A 17,611-nucleotide genomic window follows, 5' to 3' on the forward strand; every position below is an offset into this window, starting at 1 on the left:
ATGAAAAAAAAAAAACAACTTGCTGTCAGTACCATTAATTTGAACTTCTGTTTCTCGTCGTTTGTGTGTGTGAGAGAGTCACAACTCACGCACGTAGAAGATCCTGTTTCATTTATTCATTCATCACAAAGAGCAGGGTGTTTAACCCGGTGAAGTGGTTCTGCCTAATTGGATCTAACTGGACCCCATGGAAGACCAGCTATTGCAGAGCTATGAATAAGGGCTATTCCAGTCATCTTCTCAGACAGAAATGAAACAAAAAACAAACAAACAAACAAACAGAGCTGGAAACATTCTCAGATTTGCATTCTCTGTACTTCCAAAACATCAGGCAGGTGTGAGGCACAGCATGCGTACCACCCGTGACAACCTAAAGCTCACCGTGCCACATGTGTACACCGCACGTGTACCAATCTGGGGTGGGGTGCAATCTCTAACCTATGTGCCCTGGTGCTTAGCTTTAACATGCAAAGCTTTTTCATCGCCATTCAGCAATATATCCAAACTTGACCTAGACCTCGTTTTGAGTGCAGGGCTGGGCCAAGTATGGCCTCAATTGCGGTACTCGGCCCAGCAATTCTGTGCGTTCACAGTGGAGGGCTCGGCCGGGATAAATTCAAACCTGTCAATATTTTGTCGTAGTGGTGCTCTGCTTATGATTATTAGGGAGCGTGCTGGGGTCACAGTGCAGAGGCGCTGGCGCGGGCTGTTTGCAATGAACAAAGGGCTTCGGTTCTTACACAGGGCGAACTTTCGAACATCATGTTCACAGCTGCTCTTTTCTTATTGGTTATCTGTTTTCTACGCACAAAGGATACAAGAATATGGACAAGGACGAACAAAACGATGTAGCACAGTTAAGATGATTCGATGATAAGTAAAATCTAAACAAAAGTTTGGAATTGCTACAGTGTACCTTTCCTCGTACAGAGATGCTAATGATGATGATTCAATAGCATGCAGCCAAAGAAATTTGCTAAATGCGAGGTTTTGACGTTATAACCTATCATGTCACGATCTTTGCACTTGTGGGGTCACAATTTGGAAACGCATTTGGCCCAGTTTGCGTTTTGATATAGCGAGAAAATCTATAGGCAAGGCTGAGCACAGGCTGAGCCCGGGCCGAGAATACCCCCAGAGCTCGGCCAAATGCGTGGCCGTTTTGGGTACCGCATTTGGCCTCTTGAGCGTTTACAGTGAAAGGAAGACCGGGCTCGGCCCGGGCCGAGCCCGGTCTTTTCACTCACTGCAAACAGGGTCCTAGACCTACATGGAAGGTTAGCAAGTCCACATATGTGTATAGAACGTGTCCCCAAGTTCACCAGGGAAGCCATGGTGATCCACAATACGGATTAGGAGGATTAGGTAATCTCTATTTGTTGGCTATTAGTTTTCAGACATCTGATGAGCCACTAGGTAAAGAAAGCACCCCAGCGTGTGCAAAAATGGGTGATAACAAAGTGCAGTTAAAGGGTTAAGTCTGTGTGGGCTTGGATGACCTGGATATTGTCAACCCGTTCAAGTTCATCCAACGGTGTCACATGAAAACATAAAATAAAATTGTTGTGAGTGCCCATTGTGACAGGGATGGGATTAGGTTTGTGCGTGACTATTAAAGCAAATTTTGTTGTCTGTATCTCCCCCAAACTTTGGTAAGTGTAGGTTATCAATGGAAAGAATGTTGAGTATTATAATAGAGCGCAAAACTATGTAAGATATTCTCACATCTCAATTATTTCATATTATAGTTCTTTCACTTCTGTAGGGTTCTTTGTCCTCCTGTGACATCACAAACTGTTGTTGTTTTTGTATCTAGTAGTGAAACTTAAAAAAAAAAAAACATACCTTTTTCTGATAAGCCAACTTCATAGCATTAAAAAAAAAGCAAAAAAAAAATCAGATTTTTTAGAGGAAAATTAGATCTTCATATATCTTGACAGCACAAATAGGCCATTGGCACATGACCAGTAAAATATCTGAAAAATGTTTCCCTGGTAAGAACGGGCTAGTAAAATGTTGCTACTTCATTACATTGATGAGAAAATTGTAAAGCATCCACATATTTCCTGCCTGTTTAGGCTCATTGTGTACAACATTTTTTTAAGTGGTTGCAGGAATTTAGTAAACCATCTTTCTAAGTGATGAAGCAGTTTTCTGCAATTTTCTGCAGTTTACAATGGCTTTGTAAAGTATAATAAAGTGGCACAGGGGGTTTACACCATGGCACATAAAGAGTTAAAGGCACATAGACCCGGTGGGTGTGGGGGCGCTGTTGGATAATACTGCCAATCACCATTAGCACTGATACGAAGATTGCCCAAGTTGAGCTGTCATCAAGAGTTAAAGTGCATAGGTGTTGATAGGCAACGTTGCCTTCGTTGTCTTCTCTGCGCATCATGCTGTCTGTAGTAATGCCAGGGTGCATGTTTATGTGCTTCTTAGTATGACGTCACAAAAGAAGTTTGCTAAAGCTGTCATCCCCTCAGCCAAATCATGAGCCGAACTGTGCAGTGCTAAAGAGGAGTCGATAGCATAGGTCTCTGTAGGAAACTGGCGCCATGCGCCCGCTACGCATTCAACTAAACCACCGGGTCTTTGTCCCTTTAACTGCTCTTCCATATGTCACAAAGTTAATTTTCGAGAGGTGGGACTAAGCATCTCTTATGAATTCCCTGCTCTACTTGTCATGACAACACCGGATCGTCATACAGAAAACATCCCACGGCCGATCACACATACAATATGATCAGGATGATTGGATTGACAACCTCCATCGTGACCATCACTGAGTCTGTACTATGAGGATATAAACAAACTGCTCTATTCAAGTTCGGGCAGCCAGGAGGTGCCTGATCCTTTCTTCGAACTATTTTTCTGGAACAAAACATGGCACGTATTCCATGCATTCCTGAGTACAATCCGTGAGACAAAAATAAAGCAATAGGAATATCACAGACATTTTTTTTTCTGCCAACACGACAATCTTGTGACATGGTGCATTCATTATACCTCACCTTCAGTACTTTTGAAGGGCGCTAGGAGATTAATACCCTATTTAGTGCCCCCTTACTAGGAGGACATCTGGAGGACACGCCAGACGAAAATAAGCATTTTTTTTTTATATTAACTCAGCGGGGGTTGGGAGAGACCCCCGTTTTCAGGTCATCTAGCAAGGGGTTGAATAGGGTGCCTCTATCTTTCACCTCGTGTGAAATCTTGTATCATTGCACTCATGACCATTCACTATTTGTATACTGTACTTGGTGGGTGCACATTTCTCCTCGAGAGAGCCAGGCAGTTCCTTGTGCGCACGTATGTACACTCTGCCACAAACATTGTAGGTTACCAGAACTGCGTGCCGTGTCCACGCCGAGACTGCTTTAATAGAGTCCCCTCGCCTGCGGTAAACACTGCACAACCTCTAGAGGTTGTGCTAGACTCATGCTACGCTGCCTAGCACGACATCCACGCTAGACTCAGGCCAGACTCACTCTAGACTCATGCTTTGTGCTGTGACCATTTAGAGTCCCCACCGTCTACGGTAAACACGGCGCAACCTCTAGAGGTTGCACCCTGTTTTGGGGGACTCTAAATAGGGAAGTGTATAAGGTGTTATTTTCGCGAGGGTTTAATTTTCAAAAATTTATGAATCGCAGTTGGATCACGAGTTTACCAACTCGCGAAAAAAATCTTGATGCGCTTGGGTGATAGTGCATTTTACATCCGTGTCAGCCTAAATTCGGGAAAACAAAATCTCATGAAAATGTCTATGACCTCCTCATTCGCGAAAATATCTGTACGCGAAAATCACAGCGTATACAGTTTAAGGTTGTCCCTTGGCACTAGGTGCAACACATGTATCACAGCAGTGGATGTTTTTACTGATCTTTGTATCTTTTTCATTGGCGCATCTGACATCACGACTGACACAGCCTAGGAGTAATAGTTATTAAACATTGTCAGGCGTCTACTGTGCACATTCTGGCTATACGGTTCCATGACATTCGCTCCTGTGACAATGGCTCCCATGAAATATCTGCACGCTATTAAAGCCAAACAAAAATTTTAACCACAGACATAATGCTAACCCTAATCCTAATCCTTGCATCAAACTAAACCTAAAACCCTAACCCTGCAAGTCTGTGGAGGAAGTATGGGAGCAATCATTGCAGGAGCAAATGTCATGTCACCAATGGCTACACCAATACAGGAAAACTATAATTTGTGTTCAAGTTAATTAGAATTGGAACAAAAATGTCAATTTTGAGAAGCATATGAATCTTAATGAAAATCAAGCTCAACACAAGAATGTTCACAAAGTTCACAAATTCATCGCTGTTCTGCAAAAAAAACCCCCACAATTATCAATCCTGAATCACTGTTCCGGTGAAAAAATCTTTACGTGAACTTCAAAACATCCACACCTTAATTGGTATTTGTTTCTGAACAATAGATAACGATACTTCGGCTGTTTTGCGTATCTGAGTCTATTTTCTTGATTGGCTGTTGCTATGGGAAGTTGCCATTCCAGCAAGAGTTGCTATCCTGACAACTTTTTATGAAATGGAGCCAACGTAAATGCCGTCTTCCCCATATTACAATCGACATATTGCGCACGAATGCATCAATTCACCTATAAACCTGCGTCATGCTATGGGCACAAAAACTCTCGTTTATGCGTCCATTCCCACAGGGTGCCGGCAGCAGCATATTTTTTTTTTTTTTTTTTAAGGATGGTCATTGTGTCTGTCCATCCTTGCATACGTCCAACAGTCCCCTCAGAACTCGTTCACACGAAACATTAGACAGCCGGGATAGCATGACAGTAACAAGGGATCAATGCAAAAATAAGAGCAAGCAAATATTTTTGCGTATCATGTTCCAGTAATTAATGTCCTGATTCTGCGGAATCAAAAACATGTGAAATTCATCTTACCCGGATGAGCGTGAAAGATTACTCGCGCTAAAATATCCACTTTTACAGCATGAGAGATTGTTATACATGCACACTGTGGCCAGTTGCTCCTCACGCACACTATGAGTTACAAATATCTTTTGAAGCACTTATAAAGCTAGGAACACACAACTGTACCTTGCTACCTCCAGTGTACTATTTTTACAAATGTATGTCACATCAACATCTCTATCTGGTAAAACTCTTTGTGCGAATCAAAATGGAAATGTGGTCACAGTTTCAAGCCACTGAACAGACTTTATCAAGCACTTTCATCAGGTGTTTTTATTCTCTATTTTTGTTTCGTTTTCTCCCTTTGGGGAACACGAGATAAGGGAAGGGCAAGAATGACTTGTGGATAATACATGACTGAACCACTAGAGCCAGCGATCTTTCTATTTCTAATTCAGGCAGGAAAGAAAACATTGGATAGAGAGAAGAATGTTTGGATTCCCTGGAAAGGTAACATTAGATATCCCCATGTCTGACCTTGCCATTCATACTGCGATGAAAACAAAAACAAACAAAAAAATATCCGAAAGTTACGTCAGTCAGAAAAATTATGATGTTTCAGCCACTGTTGGTAGAACATGCATGCACCATTGCCTCATCAGTCTGCTGGATATAAACTGTGGCATTCAAAAAACAATAGCCGTGGAAGCTAGGCTCTGCATGTTTTGTCTCCGGCTTCTGTGAAGAATGCAAACATGCGGTTGATGTCGCGTGACCAGTATCTTAATTATTCTGCGATGAGAGTTGTTATTCCAAACTGGAGCCACAAACTGCACACAGACCTAGAAAATATGAACTCTGGTGCGCAATTTTCATGCAGCAATTTGTTCTTTTTCTTTCTTTTTTTTTTTGGGCACAGGAATAACTTTTTTTTTTAGTGAAGACATCAGCAATGCAAATGCATGTTGACTTGTATTGATTCATAATAGTGTGATCATCACTTATGGGGCAAAAAGAAAATATGTGCCACATATGCCTTATAACAATCTGTCTGCTATTTTCACTCAGATTACTTGGATATGCCCACATAAAAATATCCTTCCAAACCAAAATTCTGTTGATGACATCATCTGTCAATCACTTGTAAAGTACTAATATGAATAACAAAAGACATTGAAATGCACCTTACTCTAGACTGAGCATAGCTTGCACGTTCCCTAAAATCTTTTTGTGAAACATATTAGTAACATAGAAATCACCCGAGTCTTGCTCAGTTTACGGAAAGGTGCATTCCAATGTCTAGTTTTGTTCAGAAAATCACATTTTAGTACTTTAGCAGTGATTGACAAGTGATGCCACTGATGGAACATAAGTTTAGAAGGTTTTATTTGTGGGGATATCAAAGTAATCTAATCAAAAACACAAGCCCTTTTAATGACACAGATTTACATTTTTTTTTTTTTTTGCCACACAAATATACAAGTAAAGTGGTGTTGAGGGTATCATGAACCAACACAAGTCAAGATGCATATTCAAAGTATATACAACGTGTAGTTCCTTTGATGTATGGAATGAACTGCCACAGAAACAAACAAACAAACAGAAGTATTCTCATGAGAGATAATAATAAATAACAACATCAACATATATTTTACAATAAGGAAACCTGCATACTTTGAAGTATAATCAGAGAACTTAACCCAGTTCTCTCTTTGAATATGTTTTTAGCAAAATTAAAGTAGGATGACGCTGTGCGGTTCAAGGGTACATGTAGTTTGGTGTATTTTTCTCTAGAAAAGAATCATGATCAATACATTTGACATTGTGTCTCAGAACAAAGGTACAAACCACTGGGCCATATCAGTCTTAGACACTGTACCGAGTCTGAACACAATGTACCAAAAGCATGTACCGTACTACAGGAAACCTTCAACAGCATACTTTTAATAGCAGGTTTCCGCTTGCATTTTAACTTGCAACCACGCTTCAGTAATTCCCAGTTCTTGTAAACAGTTTCTTGATGCAACATTGTATCTCACTCTGTTTATTCGATTCTCTTTGGACAACATGCCCCTGCAAAGCAACAAAATGTTGCATACTATCACGTAACATATCATCGTGTAACACAACAGGATGCAACATGCAAGGCTTGATGCAAGGTGGTCCACAATTTGAAGAAATTTGAGCATGTTGCAAGCTCAGAATCCAAGAATATTAAAGAAATTGTATCTGTGTGTGTGCACATCATGAGCACGTAGTAAGCAACATTTTGCAGTTTCAACTCTCTTCGTGCTGTTTACATTCGATGTTCTCTCTCATGTTTTGCACACTATTAAAGTACCAAGTACTAGTAGTTTGATTTTTCTTCATTTTTGCACATTTTTCACATGTTTGAATACATTTTATTTTGAGCTTGTTGCAAATTTTTGAGGATATTGCACCACAAGTTGCTGGCTATTGAGGATGTTGCACAAGAGTTGAGGATGCTGCACAAGAATATGAGCATGTTGCAGCGACATGCTGAATCCCCTCGTGGACCACCCTGTGATGCATTGTGGGAAGAATTTTACCTAGATTGTACTCCTCAAGAAGGCAGTATTCTGCACAGCCTGCATACTCTGTGTCCAGTGGAAGAACACCGACCACATCATCTCCCACAGCAAATCGGGTGACTGCTGAGCCAACTGAAACGGGGCACATATAACCAGAGAAAACACAAATTTAATCCAATTTCAAATACCCATAAACTAATACTAATGGCACATATCATAGAGCTGCATATCGATGAACACGTTGATAAAGACAGACAGGTATATACATGTAGGTAGACATAGATAGATAGATAGATAGATAGATAGATAGATAGATAGATAGATAGATAGATAGATAGATAGATAGATAAATAGATAGATAGATAGATAGATAGATAGATAGATAGGTAGATAGATAGATAGATAGATAGATAAATAGCTAGATAGATAGATAGGTAGGTAGGTAGGTAGGTAAATAGATAGATAGATAGGTAGGTAGATAGATAGGTAGATAGGTAGATAGGTAGATAGGTAGATAGATAGATAGATAGATAGATAGATAGATAGATAGATAGATAGATAGATAGATATAAATAGATAGATAGATAGATAGATAAATAGATCTAGATAGATAAATCGATAGATAGATAGACAGATAGATAGATAGATAGATAGATAGATAGATAGATAGATAGATCTACTAGATAGATAGGTCTATATAGTTGAATGGGTGCATGGATGGTTGGCTGGCTAGATAAAAGGCGTTATTGGTAGACAGGTTGATGAACAGGAGTTGATAAATAAATTCATGTAGATAATGGAGAAAAATATATACAGCCAAATGGATAGACAGATAAATGGAGAGTTTACAAAAATGTGACCGTGCATCTCAAAATGAACAAAAAGTCACACACACTGATATTGTGTGAGGACTGAAAATAGGTGAAATGGGTCAACCTAGCCGATCTTTACTTTTTCATATTCTCTGAAAGAGCAAGTTTTCTTCTACATTATGCTAAATTTGGGATCATACAGTGGGCAGGAAAGTGTATTCTTTAGCAGTTTATCTCGAACATTTTTGGTTTTTTCGGTAGCATAGTGTGATTAGGTGTGTTTTAGAGTCCCCTTTTCATTTCTTAAAAACCTTGTACACACTCTTCACTTTCAACTCTAATAACTTTTGAAAGGATGATGCTACTGCTTTAAAGTTGGCATTGATTATGGACAGAATGTGTTAATAAGGCAGGCTCAATTTCAGTTTAATCTGATAATCCCTTCACTGTTGTTACTCCTGTGGTTTACATCCTGCTTTTTGTCCCATTCATCTCTCAGCCAGCACGGCTTGGTAAAGATTAAGTGCTTGAATAGACACTGTACTTCAGAGCCCCTTATCTCAGTTCATACTTTTCCTGTGTGTTTGCTTTCTCTCCAATATTTAGATACATGTAGGTTAGGAAAGTCCATTTGATTTGAATTATACATCATTTTAAAGCTTAAAGTCTGCACTTTCAGAATATGCTCTTAACTCAAATTTCATGTCTGGTGACTTTCTGTTTGTTTTGTGATGCAGGGTCACATATTATAGGTATACAATTTTTGTACATCAGTAGAAAAAAAAAAAAAAAAGGAAGGCAGATGACAAAGACAGACATGCAAATTAGCCAAGATACTCTGTACTGACAGTGACATCACAAGTTTATGCATAATGCTTACATTGTTAGCAACCATAACTGTTCAGCAGCTCTGACAAAGGGTAAAGGTGTCCAGCTTTTACATGCAGTTAGCAGAAAGAGGGCGCTATTTCAATACATGGGTTGGTTGGATTGCTATAACCTGAACATATGTGACCCGCTACAACAAAAAGGTCCTAAAGTCGCGCACTGTCGAAGCCGTGAAAATCGAGTTTGAAGTCAGAGCATTAAAATTGGTCAAAACTTACGATTTTCTGATTTTGATATATCATTGGAGTCTAACATGTCTTCTATCATCTGTCGAAATTTTGAAGCAAAATGATCAAAGGAAAGATAAAAAAATAGCGTTTTTCTGAGCCATGTTTTTTGGCGTTTCAACGAAGCAGAAACTGGTTCGAAAATTTGGATTGAGCGCCACAGATAGGTTCCGCCCCTAACAACGACCAGATTGATCTCATTGGTCAGTTTGCTGCTTGCTGCTAACCGAAGCGTGAAGCTCGCACACTGCCCAGTCGACTGGTGCACGTGCGGGCTGGGTGCGCTATGCTCAGCCGCTTCTCACGTTCTGGTCACTGATTGGTTGGTGAGGAGACCGCCGACGCTGATGTGCTTGAATGAACTCTTCGGGGGTTGCTAGGGCTTACCTTCTATTGTCCAGAGGTGAAAACTGATTGCGTGTCCCTTGATCGTGATTGCGTCGAAAGGAAGACTTTTAGGGCGCCTTTCTCGAAACAGTGTTTTTCCAGACGTCTCAACATGCTCTCTTTTAAACATCGATATCTCCGCAGCCGATTATTTTTATAAAATATGTTATATATCAATCTAAAGCAGAAAGATTAGGGGATTATATCATGCAATTTTCACATAATCGACCTCGCCCGACTTTAGGATCATTTTGTTGTAGCGGGTCACATATTGCCTAAACGTTATGAGTTTAAGCAAAAAGAGCCAAACATAGACGAAACTCAAAAAATTGAGTGAAACAAAAATGAAACAAAAAAAGGGAAAAGGCAATCTCTGATTTGAACACCATCAACAAACAATAGCAAAACAAAACAAAACAAAACAAAGAAAATTGTGAGTACAGATTACTGCTGATGAAAGTTTGGTTACTGATGTCACAGCTATACAACTAGTGATCAAAACTGCTTATGATCTTTTTACAGTCCTCATTACCTTTACTGCTCAAATATCAAAACCAACTGGCTATATAACATTTCCTTTCTTGCAATCAATAAAGGATTTCTACAAAATGTAGTTTCATACACTGTATAACTAGCATTAAGACATTAAAAAATTACATTTAATTATAGTTGTGGGTCAATTTCTTTCACTCTCTCTGTATTAGTAAATGAGACATGCTCTTGGTCACTGTAAGATAGATTCCCTTTAACTACCATTAATGCCCTCAGCACTACTGCCTCCAACCATGTCTTACAGTGACATACCATTGCTGTTATAAAACATACATGTAGCATTGATATAAAAAATTAGATGGTTAATCATAATATACCATAGCATTGAAAGAAGTCTTACTTGCTTTATGAGTAGTTACATGAAACAATCTCAATTTAGGATCAAAATCATCATATCATATGTAAAACATTTTGGTTTTAAAACGAAATCCTATTTTGCATTAACAAGAAAACATACACTGTACCCTGGATGACCAATATTCCTCAGTGAAAGGACAAAGATAATTTTTACTCTTAACTCATAAGATTCCAGAAATTGATAGTTATACTTTGGGCAATGATGCACAAGTTTGTACTTGAAAACATTTTGGGAGCCCCCTTTTTTTTTTTAACTCCACAAAAAATATGTTCATCTTAACTCTTTATGTGCCACATTCACATGTCCGACTCAGTCGACGGCATGCCAAATTCACATAATATGTTCAAAAGCACAAATCTGCCCAAACCGATCAATAAATCGCCAAATGCCTCAGTACAATGGAGGCATTTGTGCAACTCCATTCCTGTCACATGTAGTTTGCATTTTATGTGGTGACTGACTATCAAGCGGTATTTCTTACTGGATCTGTGAGAAAAGTACTGTCACTGTTTTGTGTGAAAAAGTCATGCTGGTCATTTGAATGAAAAACAATCAGATTTGTCATACAATTTACATCAAAGCAAAGCTTGACACTTTCTCTACAGATTTGCTCGTTACATGTCCCGGGTAACAAAAATCCAGAAAAGTAACATAGATTTGAAAAATGGAATGTTTTCCCAAAGCATGACTATAGATGTTGCTGTCTCGGAATAATTTGGCATAGATGGGGTTTACAACAAAGAGTTAAAACACCTATGAAACAAACACATACACTCATGTTGGTGGAATACATATATACACATGGGCACTTCTGTCTCGCCCAACATACCTTTGGTTACCACTCCAGATATTTGCGTGCCACATGGAAGTTTTTGCTGGAATAAACCCAGTTCCTGGAGAAGCTCCACGTCAATGTCCGTCAGGCCGCATGCCTTGACGCGAACCAGGACTTTAGTTCCTTCTGCTTCTGGGATGGAGCCCTTGATTGACGGATTGAAAAAGACATTCGTCAGAATAAAGGCAGGGATATTCTTTACCATAATATTAACAATATGGTCCTATGTATGTCACCAGGACAGTAGTTTCATTTCACCTTTATGCATAAGTATCAATTGAAAACTGTCAGAAATTGCGGTCAGTCACTCAAATTTGGATTGAGTGGTATACTATTCAAAGAGTTCAGGAATGGATGCTTTTTAGTATATGAAAAACAGTTCGGTCACGAAAAAAGGTGAAGAGCAGTGTGACGCAGGGATTAATTTTCAGTTCAAGCCTATTTCTGTTGTATGTTCATGGTGTACACCAGACACAATTTCTGACATACATACAATTGTATGCCAAAATGTATACTGGACTTGGCAATTAACTTTATTGCCAGATAATTAACTCTAAAGCTCATTGCACATATATATGCATTTGCAGCATATTCCAAACAGTGGCTGTTAAAATGCCATAAGACACTGTTTCATTAGATTTGAAGTTTCCCCCATTACTCCAGTCCTTAGTCTCGTCAGACCAGTGTTGCAATGGTATGCATCTATGCTTTGGAGCCCACCGGCTAAATTATTTATGCACTATACCATGGCTCGACACTAACTTTTTTGTTTGGTGGCCCGATGGGGCCACCAAAATCCTAAATTTCAAATATTTGGTGGCCCGAGAGAAAAATTTGGTGGCCGAAAAAAACACAATAAAAAACATTAAAAGTCCTTTTTTTTTTTAATGAGTCAAATATATAAGTTTTATGATAGTAAGAATTAGAAGTTGGACATATCTACTCAACAAACTTGCAACACTCACTCTCAGGCACTCATTCAGTCCTTTTCATCCATCCTTTAAACAAATTTAACTGCTAATTTCCGGCGCAAAAAGTTACGAATTTATTGACATACTTTTCAAAAAATTTTGGTGGCCCGAGGCGGGCCACCAAATTTGCCCTTTTTGGAAATTTGGTGGCCCGACTTTCATTTTTGGTGGCCCCGGGCAACCGGGCCACCAGGCCACCGTTAGTGTCGAGCCCTGACTATACGCACTGACACTGTAGAAAAGGTGATGTCAAGATGTCTTCACCTAGGTAAGATTTAAAGAGAATATCTTTTTTTTTTTCAAGAGAATCTGCTCAAGAGAAGGAGTAGAATCTGACTGTCACAAGTTGCTAATGGGCTTTATAAAAATCCGATGTGAAGTTCACCAGTCTCCTGAGCAAAATGCCATAGCAAGTATTATTGTATTATGGCTTGATTGCAAAGTATACTGTTACTCAGCACAAGTCAACATCAAACTTAAGTTTAAACTGCTCTACAATTTCATGGCATACATTTACGCTTCATCCATTGTGGCCCAGCTGGCATTAGATCTACTTCTACTTCTACTTCCACAGTGCTTCTAATCAAAGCCTGTTCAGCAACTGGATGAAAGGGTGTGCTCGGGACTGGTCAATTAATTGATAACAGTACCTAGACTACCAGTACTTCAAACGCTTCACTTGAAATTGGGTCCTGGCCATGATAGGCCCTACCTCTAAAATCTGAAAGATACGGCATATATCTTATCCAGGATCAATCCAGGACTTTAGGGGTGTCATTTCCTGTGACATTGTTGAGGAGCTGAGTGAAACATGCACATGTGCCAATACATTTCTGTAACCCAGTGTACTAAAAACCTAAATTATCAGAGTCATTTCAAACAAAGCTTGTGACTCATTATTAGATATCCCTGGATTCCCCAGGGGAGGGCATTCTGGACAGCAAATTCTGAATTGATCAATATTAGACCCTAAATTACAACCCTTTAGGCTGTTATTGAAACACTAAGTTACTAGAAATCTAGACCCCTCGATGCATGCTTCTGATGCTTCTATTGTAATAGATGTTAGTATTGTCACCATATTGAACGACAGTGATGTTAGAGTTAAATGCTGTCTAATAATGCCTGGTTACTATGGATATCACACTCTAAAAAATGATACCACCCCACTGCACACCTCACCAAATAAATGCCAAAAAAGCATTCTGACTAACACCCCGAGTTCCCAACATATTATATCCCAATATCATCCTTCCGTTTATTAACTCTTCTGTGTAAATCACTACAGTATGATAATAATAGTAATAGTAATTCAATAATGATGATGATGATGAATATAATAATGATAGTTAATAATAATAATAATAATGATAATAATAATAATAATAATAATAATAATAATAATAATAATAATAATAATAATAATAATAATATGATAAACAAAACCACTCTGAGAGCACAGACTTCCGCCAGGCAGCTAAATTTCCGCCCATAGTGCCATAGTGCCAAATGCTGAAATTAATGAAAATCGTCCAATTACCCAAAATAGAAGCCTTTTGTTTACATCATCAGCTTCGTCAAGTTCATTGACCCTATCTGCAAAAAGATAACAAATCCTTCAAAAATCCATAAAAATTCCTGAATCACTACCATAATTTAATCATCCGTTTCTGGTACGTGTCACTATCAACTTTACCTGCAAGTTTTATCCAAATCCATCCATAACTTTTTGAGTTATTTTGCACAGATGAACGAACAAATGCCGCTGAAAACATAACCTCCTTCCTTGGCGGAGATAATAATAATATAATAGGGTATTTAGTAATAAAAGGAAAAACCACTCAGTCTGAGCACTCAAAGGGCACAAAAATCTCTCACACAGCATAATGCCATAACATCAATAAGACTCAAGAGAGAAAGAAATAGAGGGAAGAGAGAAAGGAGGAATAGTTATTGACTATATGCGTATAATTATAACAAGATATAACATGTATGAAATACAGGTGTTTCAGTGACTGTCCTAAAGCCGAGGAGATACTGTTACTATACAATATGTACTATCATAGCTTAACCTGCTGTGCTGAGGACGGAGGACGGAGCGAGTAAACGTGCTCGGGACTCGTCCTCAACGGGTTAAGTTAGTAATAGTATGAATTTGTAGACCTCGGCTCGGCCTCGAAGCTCGAGTCCATTGAACCTTGAAGCTTCTTCCAAAGAGAGAGAGGAGAGATCTAGAGGATCCCACGCTGTGTGAACAAAACTAAAGACCTGTGTCACCTGACGTACTTAACGTACATGTGGTAGGCCTACTTTGGACAATTGTTTCTTAGTCAAGACTTAGAAATAGAATTGCTAGATTGCTTATTGCGTATTTCATAAGTCAAGACATATATAATAAGAGGTCTACAATCTAGGTCTCTGATTCTGAAATGTAAGCTGTGTAACACTTGGAATATCAGTAAATTTACGTGTACCACCACACTACCACACTCCACAGCAGCACAGCGCTCCAGTAGCATTCCACCGCACCGCGGGCAGGCTACATAAAGAATGTATGCTACACTACACGCCGAAATACAGCACAGCACAGCATGCCATTGCCCTTGCAGCCTGCTAGTCGGCGGTTTTGTAATTTGTATTGTATGCTCTCAACTCACATCGCTGATAAGAAGTAAATCTCTGTTAAAAGATGCACCATCTGCCGCCAAAGACCAGTACACTGCTTTCATGGTTTACTCTTAGAAAAGAACGATTTCAAGCGTTTATATCCTCTGAAATACAGCCTGGAGCATGGAGAAGTTCAACTAAAAGCTCAGCTCTGTTGACATGGTGGGTGGTATAGACGGTGGTAGCAGACGAAATTAGTTGGTACGTGTCAAAGGTTATCGCTACCCATAATTCCCTTCAATCTCCTTGTCTATCAAACAGTACATTTAATTGGTCAGTTATGGGAAGGGCGTCTTACGCGTCATATTCTTTCCCCGATACAAGAGTAATTTTCAATTTTTTAACATAAAAACAACTTGACGATTACAAAAAAATCAACGTTAATCATATTTTGGGGGAAAGTGATTGGAAATTCATGATCTGAGGAAACCGCTAACGAAAAAATGTAATTGGGTATTGACCAATAGATGACAACAATAAAACAAATGGTTCTCACATTACAACTTCCTGTCTGCCCGATGGGCGAGTCCGTGGGAAAGGAGTTTCATGAGTGATCACGGTTATCTTTATAAAACTGCACTGGAACCTAGCTGAGATTTACCCAAGAAGTTATGTCTATGCGGATATATTAGAGGACAAGGTGTGTATAGTCCTTATAGATTTATTTGTATGTACATGTTTGCGATGTTGCAGCGGTCATGTAGACGATTCTACGTTTTAGCGGTTAGATATTGTAGGGGGTTTGTACTTCGGTATAGACTCGTACTCGTAGTGTACTGTGTGTGTGTATCATCGTGTCTTCGTAGTGTAGACCGTATGTACACGTTTGTAGGCGTAAGATCGTAGTGGTAGGCGTGATGTTCTTGTGATCTGTGAGTCTGTGAGTGAGCCTCCGCGTTTTCACGAGCGCCACCTCGCTCGCCACAGTCGATGGCATCAATACCCCTTGCCAATGCAATGATTGCCTTTGTATACACGTTGGCCTTGCTTTTTTGCTTGCTGGTTGCAATGGTGGTGCGACTGGTACTGGTGGGGACTGTCTGTGATGATAACGTTAGATAGTGGGTGTGTGCATGTTGTCCATTGTTGATAATAAATTGTCAGATACGATTGTACTTGTAGACATGTAAAAAGGAATCTTACTTGGCTTGGCAATCGGTCCAGCCCCAGGGCAGGGCCAGGCCAGGGGTCTCGCCTCGGCTCGGGGCACTCCAGTTTGCCAGAGATGCCAAGTTCAAAAAGCTTTTATGAGTGAGATTTTCATGACTCGGCGTTTCGGCGCTCGCGCGCATGTGCATGCGAATGAGGAGGGTGTCACCCCTCCCATGGTAGGGAGCTTTTTTGAATTATATTAGCTTTTAATGATGCGATCTGGTGCATACTTAAGTGACTATTTTTTACTAATGTTGAAAGACAAAAGGGAAATATACCTTCAATTGCAACAATCACTTGAATCCTTTTAGCTATGCTCCTTATTTTTGGCACAAATTGCAGACTTCACCCGATGCGTGAGAAAAATGGGTGCCCTGCGTGAGATAGTGAGACAGGCCCTAAATGCTTGAGTCTCACGCAGAATGCGTGAGACTTGGTAGCTCTGGTTTGCCTGCCGTACGTATCATATGCCACGTAAACAGTTGGGTGTCCAACACATCGACACCCTAAAGTCCCTAAACGTTAGTCTAGATACTTAAAATATCTCACAATTTGCTTGAAATTTCACTCACTAGACGTCTAAAGGATGTAAAGAAAATACTCTGAATTCACAAGGGCGCATTGAAAATGCGATTTGCAGTACACACTCTAAAGCTAAACTAACTAACGTAACTGCTTCGAACGTGTGGGTTGTTTGACGCACTCCGTTGCGCCGTATTTTGAAACCAACACCCCTACCCTGTAGAAGTCTATTGACAATACGTGTGAAATGCATGTAATATAAATGTGCATTTATAATCTACGGTATCATTGTTTTGCCGTTGATCTTGTTTCTTATCAGGTTTTTCAGTAATTTTTTGACATCTTCATATCCCCAGTGAAGAATGCAAAAGCTTGTCTTCCTGCTAGCACAGAGTGTGTAGATCTAGTGACTGCTATCTCGCTCTCGTAACCCGTTTGTACGACTGTACATGTATGTACCCTCACAGCCTCACTGCGCACCGCAGAAGTATCTGGTAGGTCGCTGGCTACGGAAATATTTTGAACATCAATCTACAATGTATATACTTCAGACATCCTCACATGTGTACATTAAAAGTAGCATCAGAACACAGATAATTGCTTGAGAATTCATGAATTCATCACCACTTAAATGTCACGAGCCAGCAAATTGTTGTCACAACACACACAAATCACATCATTTCACACACTGGCATTTTCGTTCACAACGCACAGGAAAGTCCCTTTAGTCACCTCGAAAAATTCATCAAATAATCCACATTTCGCTGTCAAAAATGCAAAAT

At 39.6% G+C, this 17,611-nt stretch overlaps 2 protein-coding genes across 2 annotated transcripts in view; one reads left to right on the forward strand and one right to left on the reverse strand.

Annotated features, from left to right (window-relative positions):
* Positions 1-15,305, reverse strand: part of LOC140242805 (quinone oxidoreductase-like protein 1) — a 51,096-nt gene extending 35,791 nt beyond the window's left edge. Inside the window, exons 1-3 of the mRNA XM_072322561.1 lie at positions 15,146-15,305; positions 11,512-11,662; positions 7,477-7,590 (exon numbers count right to left, since the gene is read on the reverse strand). Of these exons, the coding sequence (XP_072178662.1) occupies positions 7,477-7,590; positions 11,512-11,662; positions 15,146-15,217 (337 nt within the window). The 5' untranslated portion in view covers positions 15,218-15,305. The remainder of the gene's footprint in view (positions 1-7,476; positions 7,591-11,511; positions 11,663-15,145) is intronic.
* Positions 15,306-15,694: 389 nt separating this feature from the next.
* Positions 15,695-17,611, forward strand: part of LOC140243001 (intersectin-1-like) — an 84,716-nt gene continuing 82,799 nt past the window's right edge. Inside the window, exon 1 of the mRNA XM_072322741.1 lies at positions 15,695-15,795. The gene's annotated coding sequence lies outside the window, so the exon portion shown is untranslated. The remainder of the gene's footprint in view (positions 15,796-17,611) is intronic.

The sequence above is a fragment of the Diadema setosum genome, chromosome 19 (genome assembly GCF_964275005.1).
Source record: "Diadema setosum chromosome 19, eeDiaSeto1, whole genome shotgun sequence".
NCBI lineage: Eukaryota > Metazoa > Echinodermata > Echinoidea > Diadematoida > Diadematidae > Diadema > Diadema setosum.